At 38.2% G+C, this 23,456-nt stretch overlaps 1 protein-coding gene across 7 annotated transcripts in view; it reads right to left on the reverse strand.

Annotated features, from left to right (window-relative positions):
- The window catches only part of galnt13 (polypeptide N-acetylgalactosaminyltransferase 13), a 151,294-nt gene that overhangs the window by 113,075 nt on the left and 14,763 nt on the right, over nucleotides 1-23,456 (reverse strand). For all 7 annotated transcript variants that reach the window (XR_009816491.1, XM_061971532.2, XM_061971531.1 and 4 more), the window contains exons 3-6: nucleotides 16,653-16,821; nucleotides 9,131-9,297; nucleotides 2,426-2,633; nucleotides 287-457 (exon numbers count right to left, since the gene is read on the reverse strand). Coding sequence is in view for 6 of the 7 variants with exons in the window: in XM_061971532.2 (XP_061827516.1) it covers nucleotides 287-457; nucleotides 2,426-2,633; nucleotides 9,131-9,297; nucleotides 16,653-16,821 (715 nt within the window). In the remaining variant the exon portion in view is untranslated. The remainder of the gene's footprint in view (nucleotides 1-286; nucleotides 458-2,425; nucleotides 2,634-9,130; nucleotides 9,298-16,652; nucleotides 16,822-23,456) is intronic.

The following is a 23,456-nucleotide window of genomic DNA, read 5'->3' on the forward strand; positions in this document are numbered from 1 at the left end:
TAATATTCTTTTCTACGTAATCGTAGTATGTATGTTAACTTGTTTTTATACTTTTTGTACTTAATTTCTGCCTCTGTAGTTCTTTGTGCTATACATTTCCTATATAGTGTATTCTTCTTCTTACAAGCATTTTTTAATCCATCACTGTGGGGATGAAATTAACTGTGGTAAACCCTTTTTGTGTAACCTCACTTCCTCTCGGTCTCTGTTCAGACCATTTCTCCCAAAAGTGAAGTCAGTCATTTATCCCCAAGCTTTTAAATGAAAGAAGAACTATTTTGTTTACCTGACAGGAAGTGTTCTGTCACCCTTGCGCCGATCCATCTCCCGCTGAGGAACAGGGTACCAGCGAAAATTGAGCTTCCAGTTAAATCCCCCGTAGGTCATATCAGAGCCGGCCAGGTATTCGAAGGACTCGTCACTGATGACGTCAATGATGGGACACACTACTGCTGTCCTGAAACAAAAAAAAACATAATCACTAAGCGTAAATAGACTCACAGTAATTACTAGTGATGTGCGGATCGATACTTAAATATCGATACCGCCGATACTAGAACATTATACTTTAATATCCGTCCATCTATTTGTGTCCCTCCCGTCTCTAAAATTAAATAATCAATACTTTTGATACTTTAGTTCAGGGGTGTCCAAACATTCCACCAAGGGCTGCATACTGAAAAGTCAAAGAATGCAAGAGCCATATTGATTTTTTTTTTTTTTTTTTAATGCTAAAAACAAATATTGTGTCAGCGTAGTATTATAAGTATGTTATCAATATTAATAATTATTTCCAACATTTCAGATTTTTGTCATTTTATACCAATTATTTTTGCTCTTTTATTCTTAAATTTTTTTCCATCCATCCATCTTCTTCCGCTTATCCGAGGTCGGGTCGCGGGGGCAGCAGCCTAAGCAAGGAAGCCCAGACTTCCCTCTCTCTAGCCACTTCGTCCAGCTCTTCCCGGGGGATCCCGAGGCGTTCCCAGGCCAGCCGGGAGACATAGTCTACGCAACATGTCCTGGGTTCCCCGTGGCCTAAACACCTCCCTAGGGAGGTGTTCGGGTGGCATCCTGACCAGATGCCCGAACCACCTCATCTGGCTCCTCTCCATGTGGAGGAGCAGCGGCTTTACTTTGAGCTCTTCCCGGATGACAGAGCTTCTCACCCTATCTCTAAGGGAGAGACCCGCCACCCGGCGGAGGAAACTTATTTCGGCCGCTTGTACCCGTGATCTTGTCCTTTCGGTCATAACCCAAAGCTCATGACCATAGGTGAGGATGGGAACGTAGATCGACCGGTAAATTGAGAGCTTTGCCTTCCGGCTCAGCTCCTTCTTCACCACAACGGATCGATACAGCGTCCGCATTACTGAAGACGCCGCACCGATCCGCCTGTCGATCTCACGATCCACTCTTCCCTCACTCGTGACCAAGACTCCGAGGTACTTGAACTCCTCCCCTTGGGGCAGGGTCTCCTCCGCAACCCGGAGATGGCACTCCACCCTTTTCCGGGCAAGAACCATGGACTCGGACTTGGAGGTGTTGATTCTCATCCCAGTCGCTTCACACTCAGCTGCGAACCGACTTAAACTTACATTTTTACTGTTTATTTTTTCCCCATGTATGTATAGAATTAAAATAATTGTAATAATAGTAATAATGGTAATAATAATATGGTTGTGTAACTGTATAACCTAGTGTATAAAAAATCCTGCCTGTATTCAGTTACATATTTAACAGTGTTTATTTTTGTTATTGTAACTTTTCAAATTAAATCATTCAAAAATAGGATTTTATATTTTTATTAACTATCTAACTAAATGTTGTTTATATTTAAAGTACATTTTATTTTGAGCACTTGTAATGTTTTAGATCAGGAGTGTCTAAACTTTTTCCACCAAGGGCCGCTTACTGGAAAGTCAAGTTTGGGGGGACCATCTAAAAAAATTAAATACAATTCTAAAAACAGATATCTATATTTAAAGACAAAATGATGTGTTATAGCTGACTATGTACATTATTATTATTATTAGTTTAAAAATGTCAGCTTTTTCTCATTACATTCTGATTTTTACCGTTGTTTTGTAGCTATAATTGTTATTTGAAAACACACAACTTTTTACATTTTTGCAGACACATTTAGTATAATTGCACAAACTATCCGTATTGGATTGGTATCCCTGATACCAACAAAAAAATTTACTCAGTATCGGATCGGAAAGAAAATCAGTGGTATCGCACATCACTAGTAATTACAGTTTGTATTCATGTAAACATTCTGAAAGAACGTCAACCAAAACAACCAGCCACTAAAGTGAAATATATTATTTGTTTCATAAACAATGTGAGAGAGTGAAGAGGCAGTTCATAAAAGGTCAAGCTTAGTTCCTTACAATATTTGATTTGTCAATATGTCTCCCACCTGTCCTCTTTGATGCGGACCAGCAGGGGTTCCAACCACCCGACAGTACATTCACAGTGGGCGTCCAGGAAAGTGATGACCTGTCCCCTCGTGGCAGCCGCTCCCCTCAATCTAGCTCGGATGAGACCTGAACGCTGCTCCATCCTTAGGATTTTTACTGGCACATCCAGTGTTTGCGCATAATCCTCCAACTTTTTACCTAAGAAGTCTGAATTACAGCAAAAGAAACTTAACTAAGCAAGAAATGAATCCCTTAGTCAACTACAGAAGGCTATTTTTTTTAATCTTGTATTGTATTGTTCATCTTAAAAATCTCATAATATATTTTTTAACAATTTTAAATATGTTTATGAGCATTTAGACCATGCCTGGGCAATTATTTTGACTCGGGGGGCCAAATTTAGAGGAAAAAAATGTGTCTGGGGGTTGTTATATCTATCTATCTATCTATGTATACATATATATATATATATATATATATATATATATATATATATATATATATATATATATATATATATACACAAATATGTATACATATATACATATATATATATATATATATATATATATATATATATATATATATATACACACACACACACACACACACACATATATATATATATATATATATATAGATATATATATATATATATATATATACACACACACACACACACATATATATATATATATATATATATATATATATATATATATATATATATATATATATATATATATATATATATATATATATATATATATATACACAGTATATGTAAGCTGTGAAAATCTGCTGTACAGTATGTGTGCTTGGGTCCTATTTGTAGGAACACTAATACAAAACCTCACAATAATGTCTGATTGAAAGCTAAAAACGTTATGGACAGGCCGCATTAAAAAACTGAATGGAATTTTACTTTTTTTTACTGAATGAGACACCCAGAATGTACATTAAAATAAAGAATGTGGGATTTACACTATTAACTATAAACGATAAAACACTGAATATTGACAACATATGAACGTCACACACCCTCTCGATCGACATATTTTACAATCAAGCGAAACGCAACAAAAATGCAACACACACAGCGAAATATGAATGCGAAGGGTAAAAAAAAAAACCTACAATCTGAAACATCTGATATATCACTAAGCTTTAGAACTTTGTTGTAAAAATCTGGCCGCTCTGGAAACAATGTGGAAACGCTGGCCACCCACACTGCTTGGTGCTTAGTCTGAGCAGCTGTGACTTATATTACCATAGTAACTAATTAGATTTCCATAGAAACTAGTATATCGTGCAAAAGCGCAGATTCAAGCCATTGAAATTAGAGATGTCCGATAATATCGGCCGATAAATGCTTTAAAATGTAATATCGGAAATAATCGGTATCGGTTTCAACCTCCCGATTTTCCCGGGAGACTCCCGAATTTCAGTGACCCTCCCGAAAATCTTTCGGGTCAACCATTCTCTCGAATTTCTCACGATATCCACCCGGACAACATTATTGGGGGCGTGCCTAACAGGCACTGCCTTTAGCGTCCTCTACAACCTGTCGTCACGTCTGCTTTTCCTCCATACAAACAGCATACCGGCCCAGTCACATGATATATGCGGCTTTTACACACTCATAAGTGAATGCAACGCACACTTGATCAACAACCATACAGGTCACACTGAGGGTGGCCGTATAAACAACTTTAACACTGTTACAAATATGCGCCACACTGTGAACCCACACCAAACAAGAATGACAAACACATTTCGGGAGAACATCCGTAACACAACATAAACACAACAGAACAAATACCCAGAACCCCTTGCAGCAGTAACTCTTCCGGGACGCTACAATATACACCCCCCCGCTACCACCAAACCCCGCCCCCCCAACCCTAAGTCATTAAAATGTTAAAAACAAGTCAAATGATTATTTAAAAAATAAAACACCATCAAAATGCCGAGGCAAACATTTCCAGATCAACACCGTATGAAAGAAATTGTGATTTTTTTAGTTGTGATTTCCTTCTCTGCATGAAAGTTTTAAAGTAGCATATATTGATGCAGTATGAAGAAGAATGTTTTAATGTAGACACATAGAATCATCATACTGCTGTGATTATATGCATCAAGTGTTCATTCAAGGCTAAGGCATAATATCAAGATATACTGTATATTGTGTATCGCAATATGGCCTTAAAATATTGCGATATTAAAAAAAGGCCATATCGCCCAGCCCTACTTACAGTACATCTCTACAGTAAAAAATAAAGTTAAAAATTTATTAAAAGTTTTATGCCTTTACTGTCAAAGACAACTTTGTTTTTTATAATAAAACTAAAAATATGCAGTATTTCCCCCACTGCCCAAAACATTCAGAAAGCAATGTTTGATGTGAAGTAATTATAGCCTTAAAAAGATCAAAAATGCAGGACACCATTGATTTTAATTAATTATTATTTTTGAGTAATCACAGTGAACAGATAAATAAAATCCCAAATTTTACTTTCAACACTTAAGTTACGAGATCAACTTCAGATATATCTGTCGATTATACGTTTGAACTATTATTTTGTTTGTTTTATGCTCTTTTGTCAAATAAAACATTGATGTTTTTGTATAGCAACCACAGAATATATGCAATATTTTCCACATAAAACATTTTAAAGTGAAATATTTGAAATAATCGGTGCCTTGAATAGGTCAATAATTCATTATAACATTGATTTTTTTTTTTTTTGGAGCAATGGCAAACAAATAAAAATAAAGATAGACAAAAGAAAAAAAACAGCCTGCATGGCAGCTTTGTGTCAACATTGCAACTTTTGCTAGTTAGATTTCACCTCATTCCACATTTTTTAATGTTTATTTTTGCAATAGCATTTCCAGAATGTGTGGCGGGCCGGTAAACAATTAGCTGCGGGGCGCAAATGGCCCCCGGGCCGCACTTTGGACACCCCTGAACTAGATACTGGGTATATGGCTCTCAACTTGGCTCTAAACAAATGGAACGCAGCATAAAACTCGACATAATCGCTAGAAAGCATTTTGTATCTGAGGAGTAAGGATTGTTTTAAATTTGCCGTCTTAAAAAGCTCACAAGAGCTGAAAGATACAACCATCTCATTTGTCGGCACCCCAGTGAAAGTGGACATTGTAAGTCACCGTTTTAGGTTCGCATTTGAAACGTTAAGCAATAGTGCTACATGAGAACGCTCCAAAGCTTTCACGAGGTCTGTCATTAGTAGTAACAAATCCAGAAAGTGCTCTCTTTCCTGTTGTTGCTGACAGAAGTAGTAGTCGTTGCTATGCGCTTTGTAAAATCAATGCACCCATGCAGAAAAAAAGTTTGGGTAACGCTTAAAATGAGCAAAATACTGTAAATATTACATTTAATTAAGAATGTGTCCGTTACTACTTTACATACATACTTACAGCATGTAAATGGTGGAGGTTTTAAGATATTTTTAGAGGGCTTTAAAGACGGTATAAATGAATCGCTACAGAAAAAGTGCAGTTAAGGTTAGCCATTCGCTGAAAAAAAACTAAATGATCAAACATAAATCTCTTAAGTCTTTAGCGTACAGACATTCAGTATATTAAGCAGAGCTCAAGGCTTTATTTTAAGGTGTTAAGCGAACCGATTTTTTTTTTTTTTTACAAAGCTCTCCTCCAGGAGGAAAAAGGTTTTTCCTTTATGATAGTGCATAATGAAAACCAGAAACTTCAACTGTCTAAACCAGAGGTCTTCAACAGGGGGATCGTGACCCCTACGGCTCTGCAAAGGTACTGCAGGGGGGCCGTGAAATCTTTGATTAGACTTAGAAAATATATTTCTATATAATATTTCTTAATATTCCCCATGTAATTTTTCCACAAATTTAAATGTATTTAACTACACATTAACATTGATCCAACTCACTGTAGTGTAGTCGCAGTGAATATGAAGATCAATAAGTATATTATATTCATGTTAGCATTTAAGATAGCTAGTGATTATTGCACTGGTTGTCATCTAGCAATTACCAGCCCAAGCTGCTAGCTGGGGATTAACAAGCTAGTAGCCAGGTAGCGATTAGCATGCTAGTTGCCAGCTAGCGATTATCTGCCCGAGTTGCCAGTTAGCGATTAGCCTGCTAGTTGCCAGCCAGCTATTAGTCACATGTAACCCATATTTAAAATACCCATTGAAAACGCGCATACAGTGCAAAGATTTTTATTGTGGAGGGTTACTTCCTGCCGCTCACTTCCTTTTAAGGAAGTGCTGCTCACTTTACCACCCCCTCCCGTCTGCTGTGGCTGCGGTGCTGTGAGACGCGCTTGAGAAGAAACTCGCAAAATCTCCTCATTCTCACACTTTGTAAACTTCATAATTAGGTGAGTCTTTTGCCATGGCATAATCAACGGAATTCCACACTCACAATCATGTGCCATGTCGCCAATATTATGTTAGCATTAGTGATGGGTTGATGAGGCGTCATGAAGCGTTTCGACACATTGCAAAACTGTATTGATACTGTGTCGATACTGTGTCACTAAATACTGACATCTGCTGGACATGAAAAATCCCTACAGGCAACCTATGGACCGACTCAACTGACACTGATTTTATGACCTAGTATATACAATAATATAAACCAAGTCATTGTATTTCATTTAGGATTATTTAATATCTTCATTTAAATAAAAATATATTTGTATCTTTTTTAGATACAGTCAAGAAATAATGTGAACATGTATCATAACATGGAAATCTAGGAGAACGTGTTGTGAATGAGGATGCTTGTGGACTGGGAATTTTTATTTGTATTTTTTTTAACACTTTTTTATTTTAAAAAAAACCAGTTTTTCCAACGTATTAAATTTTAGACGATTTCTCTTCTTAGTTATTATTTCTCCGGCTGGAGAAAAGACCCACTCACAGGGCACAGAGGAGGCGTCAGTGCGACACAGTTCGCGTATCGGTCACGTGATCGAAACAGCTCATGATTGGTCACGTGACTTTCTAAAAGCGGTACGCGCACCGACACAGGGTTTTGCTCTATGAGCTCGACGCATGCGCTGATGCATCGGTGTTGCCGGACCCATCACTAGTTAGCATTTGTTTTAGCATAGGCGCTAATTGCTGCCATTCTTGGCATGTTCGATTAATTATCGGGGTGTGCATGGTATGTTGTTTTGCCCTGGATTACTCAGGTAATTATGTTTTATTTTCTTCTGATCATCCAACCAATTTATAGGCAACAGTTTAGTCTAGCAAAGTGGCAAAGGGCTTTGCACTGCTAATATGCTTTTGCCACTTTGTGGATGCGAATCAGATGGAACGCAGGTGCGTGTATTTAGGTTGTTGCGCAACACTTTTATTTATTAACTCTGCTTGATTGTTTATCAACTTTGAATGTTTGGACAAGTACTTGAATTTGAATTATGATACATTGAGTTTCTAATGAGTATTATTATGAAACTAGGTTATATAAGTGCACTTGTAATTGAATTTGTAATTGATCTATGATTGAGTTTTATCACTGTAGATAAGAAATCACGATCTGTATTATTAGAAATGTATTATGAATGTTCATTTTAATTGGACTCATGATTGTATATTAATCAACATGGTTGGTTATGTTATATCAATTGGTTTATTAGTACAACAAATTAGTCATTCCGGACAATTGAATGCTTACATTATGCTTTCAAGTACATATATAATGTACTTTGCTAGTGAAGAGGTAACTAGGTTACTCACTTTGTTTTTTTTGGACTTTTAGGTCAGGTTTTTTTTACGGGAAGGAATACCCGTTGACCCAAACAACCTGAGCTCCCTATCCAACTTCAAACTCAACTCAACAAATGGCGAGCTAAACAACTACGCGGTAGGACAAGTATTTTTTTCTCCTCCTCCGCGAACCTTTTGGATTACTTTTGTTTTTGAACTGAACTTTTGGACTGACGCAAAAGCGTTTGCGTACCTTTTGAACTGAACTGTGAACTGGTTCCGAGAAGGCAGAAGGACTGCATCTTGTATTTTTGTTTTGGGCATTATTTTTATTTTTTTCTATTGTGTCATTTATATTCTTGTGTCAATACATTTAATGCAGTCGAAACCAAGATAACTAGTTGTCGTCATCTTTCATACCTCAGGCTCCTAGACGAACCATCTTCTGTTACACGGTTTATACTTTTAACCCGCCTAGCCCATGCAAGCGTTACACGCACAACGCTAAATTAATTGAACATATTACTGCACAATATTAAGGTATTTTAGGAGAGTTTTAATTTCATACTAAAACCCAATTTTAAATTAGATATATAAGTAGAGGGTTCGAAGCTCCGTCTGTCCGTCAGTTTGGCGGTCCTTTGTTTTGAGAAACGTTAAAGACCTCTGGTCTAAGCACCTCTTCTCTCAGAAGTGGACCAACAAATTAAATGGGATAAATGATCAATAGTTCTCCTGTTTGGTGTTCAAAACAAGCTCCTAGGAAACATATTACTGTTAAAACATACATTTTGCATGAAATTATACATTTAACAACGCAGTTACAGTACAGTACTGTATATGTCCAAGAGTAAATACTGCCATGCTGGAGAGAATAATACCATTAGAGTAAAACCCTTAATTGATTAAGTGTTCTCTGTCTTGTTATCTGGGCTTGGTCACTTATTGGACATGGTTGAGTACAGGGTCATTCACCAACCTCTCTCACTGAAGTCATCCACCAGTAGAATTTCCACAAGCAAGTGCCTAGGAGAGCGGGTGATGACACTATGGACTGTCCGCAGCAATGTGCTCCATGCCTCATTGTGGAACACGATGACTATGCTGGTGTTTGGCAAGTTGTCAGGGTATACCTTGGTCTTACAGCTAATCAGACAAAAAGACAAAGCCAGCGATTAGTACATGAGTATCAAATGCTCATACAACAGAGGAGAATACAAAAGTACCTCAGTTTTTGCATGTCCCAGTTTTTGTATAATTCTGTTATTGATTAAAATGATTGCCAAAAATATGTCTCGGTTATCATCCGTTTGCCCACGTATTATCCGTTGAATGGGAGCCCAAACAAAGAGTCCCACGCACTGTGGACTATCTGTGAAGAATGGATAGTGGTTCTTTAGAGTCGGGACACTATAAACTGATTCCAGCCAGGGAATCCTTTAATCATCTTTATTATGTATGCGTGGGCAGTTTATTTATTCAAATAACTCACACAGAATGATGTACAACTCCATATTAGTTTTGCCCCTATATTGTGTGCTCCCTCGCTATTATAGTAGGTTGCTGGCATTCACTGCTGACATGATCAGGCGTTCAAATGTGCTGGGTAATTCTGTGTGTTAGGCGTACATGTTATTACACAGTCATCTTCTTTAAAAATTGGAGTTCTCTGTGTTTTTTTGTTTTGTTTTTTTTTGTTTTGTTTTTTTTGTTTTTTAAATTGGAGTTCTCTGTGTGGGCAGCACGGTGGAAGAGGGGTTAGTGCGTCTGCCTCACAATACAGAGGTCCTGAGTAGTCTTGGGTTCAATCCCGGGCTCGGGATCTTTCTGTGTGGAGTTTGCATGTTCTCCCCGTGACTGCGTGGGTTCCCTCTGGGTACTTCGGCTTCCTCCCACCTCCAAAAACATGCACCTGGGGATAGGTTGATTGGCAACACTAAATTGGCCCTAGTGTGTGAATGTGAGTGTGAATGTTGTCTGTCTATCTGTGTTGGCCCTGCGATGAGGTGGCGACTTGTCCAGGGTGTACCCCGCCTTCCGCCCGATTGTAGCTGAGATAGGCTCCAGCGCCCCCCGCGACCCCAAAGGGAAAAAGCGGTAGAAATGGATGGATGGATGGATGGAGTTCTCTGTGTCAGGTTTGTCACTGACAGTTCAGTTAGGTTTTGGTTTTTCCTGTCTTTGTTTCCTGTCAGCGCTCTTATTTTGGTTATTTCCTGATTATCTCCCTGAGTGCTTTGTCCCCTCAGCTGTGGCTGATTGGCACCTTGCCACACCTGGTGTCAATCAGCCAGCTGCTATTTGAACCTGCCTTCCTCTCCAGTCAGTGCTGGATTATTGTCACTACTACCTGTCATAATACGTGTCGTTGTAGCTCTGTCTACTTTTGTTCACTCTGCTCATGTCATAGTTCCTTCGTGTCACAGTAAGTGTTTTTGTTTCTTGTCGACAGTTAGCCTTTGTGCTATTTTAGTTCATAGCCAAGTTTGTTCTCCGTCTTGTGCGCGCCTTTTGTTTGTACCCTTTTGTTTGTTTTTTTGCTATAGTGTTAAATTAAATCATGTTTTCCTGGGCAAAGCCTGCAATCTCTGCATCTTGGGGTTCGTCACCAACATACTCTGACACTCTGCTTTTTAAAAAATTGACTTCAACTGCAAAACAAAATAATAATAACAAAGTAATGCTTTGGGATGTGGCAAGACCTCAGACATAGCAGTTTGATAGAAATATAGAAAAACGTTTTTGAAGCCTCCGTGGCCAATTCAGTTATGTCGAAGGCTGAATGAATAGACTTTTTAATTCTTATGGTGAGAGTCTAGGGTCAGCAGAAAACTAAAAAATATGCCCAAGAAAATGAGTTTTTCAAGAAGTAGGTGAGGCCCCAATTGTATTATGTTCTCATGAGGGCGGTTCACTTGTGCCACATTTTGACAACCCCTGATTTAATGCACAACATGCCCATGTATTTGAAATGACAACCTCTGGGTTTTTAATGCATTCCAATAAATAACTAAATGCACATGCAATGCAAGGAGTCTTTTTGCACGTTTTTTATTTGTTAATGTCATTAAGACTTTCTGTTTTAGTTCAAGCTTTTTACACCACGGGTAGTTGACCTCCTTTTACACTTGTATGGCTGTTAAGAATGTTGAAAAGTTCTTTTGAAAGTAATAAAGGTCTTATGAGTTTGAGATACTCTTAAGACTCGTCGACAGAGCCAAATCACTCCAGTTCTGTGCTCTCTGCACTGGCTTTCAGTTCGTTTTGGAGTTAATTTCAAATGTTAGATGTTTGTTTTTAGGGCAGTTCATGGTACTGCTCCATCCTATTAGTGTGAGCTATTAAACAACCATCGAGCTCTACGGACTGCCAACCAACAGCAACTTGAGGTTTCTAAGCTCAAATACAAACAATGGGCCGAAAGCTGGTGCTAGACTCTGGACCATCTTAAATTTGGATTTGTTTAAAACTAAACTAATTCAAAGCTGCATTTGGTTCCTATGATTACAGTGATTTTTTACTTAATGTTCTATTGTTTGTATTTTCTTATTTTGATTATTATGTGCTTTTGTTTTATGAAGTTTCTTTCTTGCACTGTTGTCCATCACTTTGGTTTAGCTCTTGCTGATGTAAAGGACTTTAAAAATCTAGTTTAATTGATTGATTTAACAGAACTCAATTGGAAATTTAGTTTTAAAGGTTGGACATTCTCTTAGTAACCCAACAAGCATCACTTGAGATTTCTGTAAATATGCTTCATAAAGAAAGAGAAGAATGAAAAACTAGTATTGACATCAGTACCAACATGTTCTTGGATAGTTGATAAGATGCCCATCAGTGGTGACAATTGAGATGAACACAAACCGGCACCTTGGTGAATGATTCTGAATACAGAATGACAATGGGAGTGAAAGCTAGTGAATGATGCCACTGGAACAGACAGCATTGCTACTTTAGTCCTATCTATTCAGAGTGACAAGACTGACTGACACAACTAGGCCAGAAGGTTGCCCTCCAGCATAAAAACGTTATTGCCAGCGTTTTAGAAATTCCACAAAGCTGTGGAAAATGTCCGGCACACAGGTGCTTAAAAAAATGACAAGGCTGTTGCAATATTCATACAGTAGAAACGATAGACGTCTTTTGCACTGTCCGCAAAGTTATTTGTATTATAATTATAAATGACAGGGTTTACAGTTCATTGGTACAGACCCTAAGAGCGATACAATGTGGTATACAAGTGTCTAGTTTATTTCTCACAATTAGACAGACACTGCATAATAAACTGAATCAAAGCGCTGCTGTGGGGAAGGTCTATTGCAATAATTCGACATGAATTGCACAATGATCATGTGACCAAACGAGTATACCAGCAGTAGGAGATGAATGAGCTTACATTTGACCCAAATAGCTCCTTCCATTGTTAAGAATTAGGATACGAATCCTTACAAAAGAAAGCCAGCCTGTTGCTTTGCTGAGATATCTGAACAGTATCTAGAACAGCCTCTTTTCAGAGATTTTGAATTAAGTTGTTAGGGACTCAAAATTTTGCATAGGTGTGGATGAATGGTTGTTTGCCGATGCGTGCACTGTGATTGACTGGCGACTACTTCAAAGCCAGGGCAAGAACTTAGCTTGAATTGCTGTCGGTAGACGTTGGAATGTGCCTAGTCCCTATGTCAACCCTATGTCACCGGTTCTGTTCATCATCTTACAAGTTTTTTTTAGTTTTAAACAGATGCAGCCAAAGTAAAGAGGGTATCCAATTTGTTAGCGTGAGGATTGTTTTCAAAATGTGGATAATCAGGTTAGACTTAGACTTAAATACTTTAATACTAATTACTTTAAATAAATAGACTATGATAAATATATTGCAAACCCTGGATCATCATGTGCTTTTTAATCGAAGCACTGTCCTTCACACTCAATTTTATAATACCTAATTATGGAAAAAAATATGTCGATCTGTAAGTGTAAATTAATGCTAGTGAGAAAAACCAGATGATTTGGTGCGGATTGACAGCCTTTATTTGACATTTACTACGCCTCTAGCGGCATGGAGGCTTGTTACTTGAATAATGCTGCCAAGATAAAGCATAAAAAAAGCCGACAAAGCTTGCATCTTAAAATACTTGTAATTTGAGGTACTCGGGTGTTGAGGTAACACTGTAGCTTGAAGATGCTGGATTGAAAATCAACATATCCGGATCAAAGGTTTCTCAATCAGAAAAAAAGTGGATTGTACCCGATGGACTGTCCTGTAGTTGAAGTACCTTGGGGTCGACAAGTGAGGAACGGATGGCTCTTGAGATCAATAGATGGATCTGTACAGCATCAGCAGTGACACACACTATATCTAAGGATCAATTTGAATACTTTCCCTTCCCCGTTGCTTTAGCCCTTCCTCCTTGGTTTTGCACGTTCACGTCAATCAGGTGGAGCCTGAACACTCCCTCAAGTGAGAGGAAAGAGCCAGGTGGGAGTGCCGCACAGACCTCCAAATGAAGTTAACTCGGGGAACTCCCTAAGATATCGAGGACTTGTTCAGAACTTACAAACTAAAAGAGCATGGAGACACAAGTCCTGCCTCATGTGGTGGAGTGAAGTATCTAGGTATTGTTGACGAGTAATGAAAGGATGGGTTGTGAGATCCATATTTCCAAATGTGGCACAGTGAGCCTCCCTTAAGAGAACATAATTTTGCCTTGGGCTGAGCCAATAATACGATATCAATTAGGTTTGTACGGTATACCAGTATTAGTATAGTACCGCGATACTAATGAATCATATTCGGTACTATACCGCCTCTGAAAAGTACAGGTCCGCCATCCCTCCCAGTCGTCGTCACGTCGTGCCATTGCTGGTTTACAAGCAGAGGAGCATGTTCGGCAGTGCACACACACGGAGTTCTAACCAGCAGACAGTGTGTAGACAGAAAAGGGAGAACGGACTTCATTTTGGCTTAAAAACTAACGATATCGGTGAAGTTTTAACACTGAAACGTCCACCGGAAGATGTGCTTTAAGACAAGGCTAGCTAACTAGTGGCTAAAGTCCAGCCCCAGTCGGCAGTGTTTTAGTTACTTTTAAATTAAGTTTCTTACAAGTATCATCCCTGCAGGACGAGGAATAGCTGAACATGCTTCACTACACACCGTAGCTCACCGGCGTTAAAATGTAAACAAACCCCAATGGTGGATCCACATCTAACATCCACTGAAATGATACCAAGTACAGTAGCGTATCTAGTCGATACTACTATGATTACGTCGATATTTTTTGGCATCCGAAATCTTCTTTCGTTTTTTTTTAAATGTATATTATGTTTATAACCTCAGGAAATATGTCCCTTGAGACATGAGGACTTTGAATATGACCAATGTATGATTCTGTAACGACTTGGTATCGGATTGATTCCCAAATTTGAATTTGGATTTACTTAAATTTAAAGTATCCAAACAACAGAAGAATAAGTGATTATTACATTTTAACAGAAGTGTAGATAGAACATTTTAAAAGAGAAAGTAAGCAGATATTAACAGTAAATGAACAAGTAGATTAATAATTAATTTTTTACCACTTGTCCTTAATAATTTTGACAAAATAATAGAATGGAAAATGACACAATATGTTACTGCATACGTCAGCAGCTAAATTAGGAGCCTTTGTTTGCTTACTTACTAATAAAAGACAAGTTGTCTTGTATGTTCACTATTTTATTTAAGGACTTAACTGCAATAAGAAACATGTGTTTAATGTACCGTAAGATTTTTAGTTCAAATAAAGCCAATAATGCAATTTTTTGTGGTCTCCCTATTTACAAAAGTACCGAAAAGTATCGAAATAATTTTGGTACGGGTACCAAAATATTGGTATCGGGACAACAGTAATATCAATATATATCCCGATAGACACATACTCGATATCAATATAAAATGCGTTTGATAAAAATTATTATTTTTTTGTCGGAATAAACCAGAAATTATGAAGCAAGATTCGTTTCATGAAGTCACTCGCGCTTTAGGACACCAGCAAACAGGAAACAGGAAGTGTCTCTGAACAATGTGAGGGACACGCTAACAGCCAATCATGTGACAGTAGCAACTACCGAGTGTTACACCTTTCCTACTGTTCGGCTCCTAGTCGCAGATTGTAGTCGAGGAGCGCAGCGGAGACGTTCCCTCCATGACCAATGATTTCGTCGGCGGTAACACCCTTCACTTTATCCGACAATGGGTCTGCTAAGCTCCATTTTCCGGTCGGAATGACGAAGCCGCCGACTCGTGACAATTTGGTCGCTTTATTTTTATTTCTGCAGGATACAATCGAACACATTCGCAGTTGCCACTACCGCTTGCTGTCATCACTCTTCCACGTCCCTTACCCAACAGTACACACTTCCATTCTTAAAGGAGCACACACATATGCTACTCTTATAACACTAGTGTGGTTGCACCGTCTTTCTGTCTTGCTGTGGATTCACTGCATGGAGTGAGAAGAGAAACTGTAAGATCTTGATAAATCAACTAAATAATAGAAACTTGTCTTTCGTTTTGTTGGTTTTCATGCAGACGGTGCGGCAACATCCTGACACTTCCGATGTGTCTGTTTAATGAGTAGCTTCTCAAACTAGTCTGTGTAGTGTTCAATAGCTTATACACTACTGCCATCTACTGTCTCAAATCTGCAACTACCTTCAAATATATTTTAATCATTTTATTACCTTAGCCGCACTTATCCTACCAGGCTACCAGACACCCGCTCCACTGATAAATAGCACCCATGGTAAGTTGGAAATGGTTTTACTGTATTTATTGGCCAGTTTAAATACGTCATAGAAAGTATCAATAATTATAGATATTGATCAATATAAAAAATGTATATTGTGATACAGTTTTCGGCCATATCGCCCAGCTCTACCGAAACAGATTTTCCTCTAACAAATTTGAGTTTTCTGCTCCCCCTAGACCATTTACATGCCCACTGTAGGATTAAAAATTCATACATTTTGTCTTTAAGCCGAAGAAGATGGATGGTTGGATGGTTGAAAATGAACTTAGTTACAGGTTTAAAAAAGAAAAAAGATTTACTTTATTTTTCCTCAAGCCTCTGTGAACTACTGTAGGATAGAAAACAGGGACATCTGCTTCGACTGCTGTCCTTTGAACAGCACAAATAAATGATCATCATTATCATAAATGATAATTATCCAAGGTGAAAGGTCATATTGCAGCTTGTCCGTGTGTGTCAACACACTTCATGAATGTGTTTGATGTTTTTCTTTGATATATTACTTCACAGGGACTATGCAAAGATCAAATTAACACACTGACTTGCATCAAGACAAAATTGAAAGCAATTTCGGAGATCGATTCATACAGCATGTATAAGATAACCTAATGTGATCTTGATGCAAAGTATTTACTTAAGATGCAGCATATACCAACACATTATTTCATGTGCATTATTAATAGATGAAGAAGCAATAAACATGTCACGCACCCATCCAACCTGACATCCGGTAAACTCCTGTTGAGTGCAATCATATCGCTGGCCATGAGATTGAACTGGTTTATCTTAAAGAGCTCCTTCATCTTCTCGTGATCTTCCTTGGGGATGTTCACTGCCTTGCCCATCTCACCGGGACCCCCGTGGCTACGGGATATCACAGCTGAAACCCAACATAACAAACTGATCAATTTTCAGACAACATTACTGATACACCAGTACAATCAGATAAGATCAAAAACAAGAACTGTATGGAAAAGTCTGCCTTTACAAGGACAATATTACTCGGTAATTGACACTTGAGATAACTGGTAAATGAATGTAGTGTTAAACTGCACTAGTTATGTTTATTATAAGTTGATCCTACAATAAATATATACATATACACATAAATATAAATATATACATATATACATGGGTATAAGCATACATACATATACCGGTATATTAGGGGTATGGGAAAAAATCGATTCGAATTTGAATCGCGATTCTCACGTTGTACGATTCAGAATCGATTCTCATTTTTTAAAAATCGATTTTAATTTTTTTACTTATTTTTTTATTTATTTTTTTTATTTAAATTAATCAATCCAACAAAACAATACACAGCAATACCATAACAATGCAATCCAATTCCAAAACCAAACCCGACCCAGCAACACTCAGAACTGCAATAAACAGAGCAATTGAGAGGAGACACAAACACGACACAGAACAATCCAAAAGTAGTGAAACAAAAATGAATATTATCAACAACAGTATCAATATTAGTTACAATTTCATCATAGCAGTAATTAAAAATCCCTCATTGACATTATCATTACACATTTATAAAAATAAAAAAAATTAACAATAGTGTCACAGTGGCTTACACTTGCATCGCATCTCATAAGCTTGACAACACACTGTGTCCAATATTTTCACAAAGATAAAATAAGTCATATTTTTGGTTCATTTAATAGTTAAAACAAATGTACATTATTGCAATCAGTTGATAAAACATTGTCCTTTACAATTATAAAAGCTTTTTACAAAAATCTACTACTTTGCGTGCATGTCAGCAGACTGGGGTAGATACTGCTGAAATCATATGTATTGAATGAATAGAGAATCGTTTTGAATCGGGAAAAAATCGTTTTTGAATCGAGAATTGTGTTGAATTGAAAAAAAATCGATTTTGAATCGAATCGTGACCACAAGAATTGATATTGAATCGAATCGTGGGACACCCAAAGATTCATAGCCCTAATATATATATATATATATATATATATATATATATATATACATATATAGGGCAGCACGGTGGCAGAGGGGTTAGTGCGTCTGCCTCACAATACGAAGGTCCTGAGTAGTAGTGAGTTCAATCCCGGCCTCGGGATCTTTCTGTGTGGAGTTTGCATGTTCTCCCCGTGACTGCGTGGGTTCCCTCCGGGTACTCCGGCTTCCTCCCACCTACAAAAACATGCACCTGGGGATAGGTTGATTGGCAACACTAAAATTGACCCTAGTGTGTGAATGTGAGTGTGAATGTTGTCTGTCTATCTGTGTTGGCCCTGCGATGAGGTGGCGACTTGTCTAGGGTGTACCCCGCCTTCCGCCCGATTGTAGCTGAGATAGGCTCCAGCGCCCTCCGCGACCCCGAAGGGAATAAGCGGTAGAAAATGGATGGATATATATATATATATATATATTATTCCGCTTATTCGAAGTCAGGTCACGGGGGCAGCAGCCTAAGCAGAGAAGCCCAGACTTCCCCGGGGATCCCGAGGCATTTCCAGACCAGCTTGGAGACATAGTCTCTCCAATGTGTCCTGGGTTTTCCTAATGGTCTCCGATCGGTCGGACGCGTTTGGGGGGGCATTCTGACCAGATGCCTGAACCACCTCATCTGCTCCTCTCGATTTTTTTAGGAGCAGAGACTTTACTCTGAGCTCCCACCAAATGACAGAGTTTTCACCCTATCTCTAAGGGGGAGCCCCGCCACTTGAGAGCTTTGCTTTTCGGCTTAGCTCCTTCTTCACCACCACAGACTGATACAAGGTATGCATGACTGCAGACGCTGCACCGTGTGTAAATGTGTATATATATATATACAGTATATATATATATATATATATATATATATATATATATATATATATATATATATATATATATATATATATATATATATATATGTATATTGTTCATAAAGAAAATGAGATATTATCCTGAAAAATAAAGGATGCAGAGGCCACTTTAATATATTTTGCACATTGAAAATGCAAAAACAAATTCAATGTAGGTCAACATATGCTAAGCCAGGGGTGTCCAAAGTGCGGCTCGGGGGCTATTGGCAGTCCCAAGCTCATTTTTAAACGGTGCGCAGCATGTTGTAAAACACAATTACAGTACAAAAAAAGTTTTAAAAGATTCAGAAAAAATAATAAAAGAGCAAACAAAAAAAAAACATCCGAATCTCACATTTGAGTTATAGGTGATGAAGCAAAATAGTATAATATCTAATAATATATCTCATTAACAAGAAATTGCGGGCTGCAGTTTGGACACACCTGGTCTCGCGCTATTAAAAGCTGGGTTTGTGATTGATTGATTGAAACTTTTATTAGTAGATTGCACAGTACAGTACATATTCCGTACAATTGACCACTAAATGGTAACACCCCAATAAGTTTTACAACTTGTTTAAGTCGGGGTCCATGTTAATCAATTCATGGTAGGGGTAAAGGTTTCACTCATCACAAAATGTGAACATGTCATGCTCCTTTTAAAGGGGAACATTATCACCAGATCTATGTAAGCGTCAATATATACCTTGATGTTGCATAAAAAAGACCATATATTTTTTTAACCGATTTCCGAACTCTAAATGGGTGAATTTTGGCGAATTAAACGCCTTTCTATTATTCGCTCTCGGAGCGATGACGTCACAACGTGACGTCACATCGGGAAGCAATCCGCCATTTTCTCACTTTCATCGGTGTGTTGTCGGAGGGTGTAACAACACGAACAGGGACGGATTCAAGTTGCACCAGTGGCCCAAAGATGCGAAAGTGGCAAGAAATTGGACGAAATTTGTTCAAAATACGAGGCTGTGGGGAAAGCCGACGAAATGGTCAGTCGTTTGTTCCGCACACTTTACCGACGAAAGCTATGCTACGACAGAGATGGCAAGAATGTGTGGATATCCTGCGACACTCAAAGCAGATGCTGACATCAACTCCAAAACTGGACACATCAGCTTTCAGGAAAAGAGAGCGGATGAGGGTATGTCTACAGAATTTATTAATTGATGAAAACTTTATTCATTACTCGCGGTTTTACGTAAATTATTATACATAAACTGTGTTTAGCAATAATTTAGCTTAAAAACATTTATTTTTTTCAATCATTCGAGTACATTCGGGTAGTCTTGTGTAATGCAGTATTTTGTGTCTATTTAGGTATGGTTAACCTGAGTGCTGAAATCGTGGAAAAATATATGTTCTTAGCGCGCCTGAAATGGGCTGTCTGCACTCTCAAAGTGCATGTTGTTGCCAAATGTATTTAATATGCTGTAAACCTCGTTCATAGTTGTTAGTTTCCTTTAATGCCAAACAAACACATACCAATCGTTGGTTAGAAGGCGATCGCCGAATTCGTCCTCGCTTTCTCCCGTGTCACTGGCTGTCGTGTCGTTTTCGTCAGTTTCGCTTGCATACGGTTCAAACCGATATGGCTCAATAGCTTCAGTTTCTTCTTCAATTTCGTTTTCGCTACCTGCCTCCACACTACAACCATCCGTTTCAATACATGCGTAATCTGTTGAATAGCTTAAGCCGCTGAAATCCAAGTCTGAATCCGCTATACCTTGCTGTTCTATCCGCCATGTTTGTTTGTATTGGCATCACTGTGTGACGTCACAGGAAAATGGACGGGTGTATATAACGATGGATAAAATCAGGCACTTTGAAGCTTTTTTTAGGGATATTGCGTGATGGGTAAAATTTTGAAAAAAACTTCGAAAAATAAAATAAGCCACTGGGAACTGATTTTTAATGGTTTTAACCCTTCTGAAATTGTGATAATGTTCCCCTTTAAAGAAAGCAATATACTTCGCTTAAGCTCCTTGCCTGTCACTAAGACTTGTGTTGCCAGGGTATTAAATGCAACCCTGTCTGGTTGCTCGTTTTAATTTTACTTTAATCCATAGTAGAGTTTGAATTCAGACACTTGTGCAAATAGACAAGGCGTGTGAGATCAAAAACCATCCCACGGTCCCTCGAAGGCCTCCTTTGTTGCTCACTGCTACTCTCAGTCAAGTGGCGGCAAAGCATCCGAGCCAGCACCATTAGCCCAATGTAAATAAATCCTGTGGATTTATGACGCTGCCCTCGCTCCATCTCTCTCTAATAATCTCTTAGAGCAGAGGCGGTGTTTGCAATGAAAGGGAGACATGCAGTTCACATTAGCTTCATGGCCGCAGGTTAAGAGGATTCCCTTCAACCCCCAACTAATGGAAATGTATGGGTGTCGACTGATTGTTGACCTCAAGTGATGTTCTTTATTATGTGTGTACAAGTTCCACACTGATGGACATCATTTGAGAGCTGGCCAAATAGAATGGCCAATTTTTTTTAATTTGGGGCATTTTCTTAATTGTAACTTTTTGAACAGTACATGAAATACAGTTGAACTTCTAAGGCTAAACACTGTTCTTTTTCAGATGCTGGTTGTCTTCTGAGTTGTTTGTATTTAGAAACTATTTTTCCAATGGACATCAACAGAAATCCATTATAATAACAATAATTCATTCCAAAAATGTGGAAAACTTGGTCTTTAAATAATACACATATTTAGGTATCTGGAGTGCCTATGAGCTATTAAGTGTGAAATTACACAACTAGGGAATTTGCCCATGTCAGAAAATGTCTATCCAGCAAGCCATCAGATTTGGGCCTTTTTGTTATTAGGGGTGTCCCGATTCCAACTTTTTCACCTCCGATACGATACCGATACTGTAGCCTTAAGTATTAGCTGATACTTGATTGCAGGAGCCTGAAAGCCAGGACTACGAGACTGACAAACAGTTTCTACCCAAAGGCCATCAGGCTTGTGAATGCTAACTTGTGAATTATAGCTCCCCCAGCTACACCCCCCCCCCCCTTTTTACTTTTGAACAAAAGACAGCTACCATGACCACCCCTGAACTGTGAACCATCACTGTAGACACTTTTGACCTTTGATCACTAATGACACTTTTAACTGCTGCTGTGACCCAATGTCACCTCCATATTTATACTGTTGACTGTGAATCAGAATGTGCAATAATGTTATGTTACGCACTGTGCCTTGTATATAAAAAAAAACTATTTTTATTTTAGCTAAGTACCGTGTGACTTGTTGAAGGGTGGACCAGCAAAGTAAGATTTTCATTGTACGGCAAACTGTCTGTTTAACTGTGCATATGACAATAAACAATCTTGAATCTTGAATCTTGAATACCGATATTAAATCTGATACAAAATCAGCACAAATTATAGTACATAATTTTACTATTTTGTTGTGTACAATTTAAAAAAAAAAGCTTGATGAAGTGAAATTACTTAGAGAACGATGGTAGGTATGAAAAACACAAACCTTATGACAGATTTATGCTTTAGAAGTGGAGTGTTAATTTGTTTTTGATGACACCAAGTAGTCACAATAATTCATTAAATTAAGAGCATAATGCAATAAGTTGAATAAGGCGGACACATTTGTTACTGGTTCATTTCTAATACGCTTCTGCCTTGGAGACTTTATATCTGTAAAAAAAATACAGCTATATCTATCTGATTCTTGCTTATATTGACAAATGTTGTGCTTTAGATTGTAATGTTGTTGTGATGATCCGTTGCCTGGATCCTGTTTTATTTTAGTTTAAGACTCTCTCAGAATCAGAATCAGAAATACTTTAATAAGATTTTCTGTTTCAGTGTTCTGTGTTTCTTGGTTGTCATGGTTGCTGATTATTTCCACCTGCCTCTGATTAGTGTTCAAGACGCTCACCTGCCCCCGGGCACTAATCAGAGAGCTATTTATTCCTGCCTTTCGCCACACTCTGTCTGGCTGTTTTGTTTGCTTCATGCAACATGTTGGTTGTCATGTCTGAGTGATCATGTTTTGTTTTAGTCATGTTTGGTTTTGTTTTTGGACTCTTTGTGCACTTTTGTTTGTTTTGTCACCATAGCAACCCATTAGTTGTCACCTGTCATGTCACGCACCTGTTTCACGTTTCATGTCACACACCTGATTCATTTGCACTCGCACACCTGTCACTAATCATGTCACTGCTATTTAAGCCTGTCTGTGTCTTTTGATCGTCCTGGTGACATATCCTAACCATCCAGACTACCTCTGCTACCCATGATATTCATGTCCACTATAGTTCATGCTTCATGCCATGCCACAGTAAGTGTTTATTAGTTTCACGTCCATAGTTTTGCCTTTGTCCTAGTTTTTGTTTTCTTAGCCAAGTTAATCTCCGCCTGTGAGCGCCTTTTGTTTGTATCCTTTTTTTGTAGATTGTTAGTGTTTAAAATAAAAGATGTCACTACCTTCACGCCATGTCCGGTCCAAGTTCACTTGCATCTCGGGAAAACAACCACTCCATAGTCCACGTTCTGACATTGGTTATCTTAGCTTCTTGTTCCTGTTCCTGTGCTTAGCTCTACTCTAGCTTCAGGTGCAATCGGTACGCTTTTCTGATCTTGTTTTCTTGCCTGATTTATGAAAATAAATCCTTTTTTTCTACCTGCACGCTGCTTCCAGAGT

The sequence above is a fragment of the Nerophis lumbriciformis genome, linkage group LG13, assembly GCF_033978685.3.
Source record: "Nerophis lumbriciformis linkage group LG13, RoL_Nlum_v2.1, whole genome shotgun sequence".
Classification (NCBI taxonomy): domain Eukaryota; kingdom Metazoa; phylum Chordata; class Actinopteri; order Syngnathiformes; family Syngnathidae; genus Nerophis; species Nerophis lumbriciformis.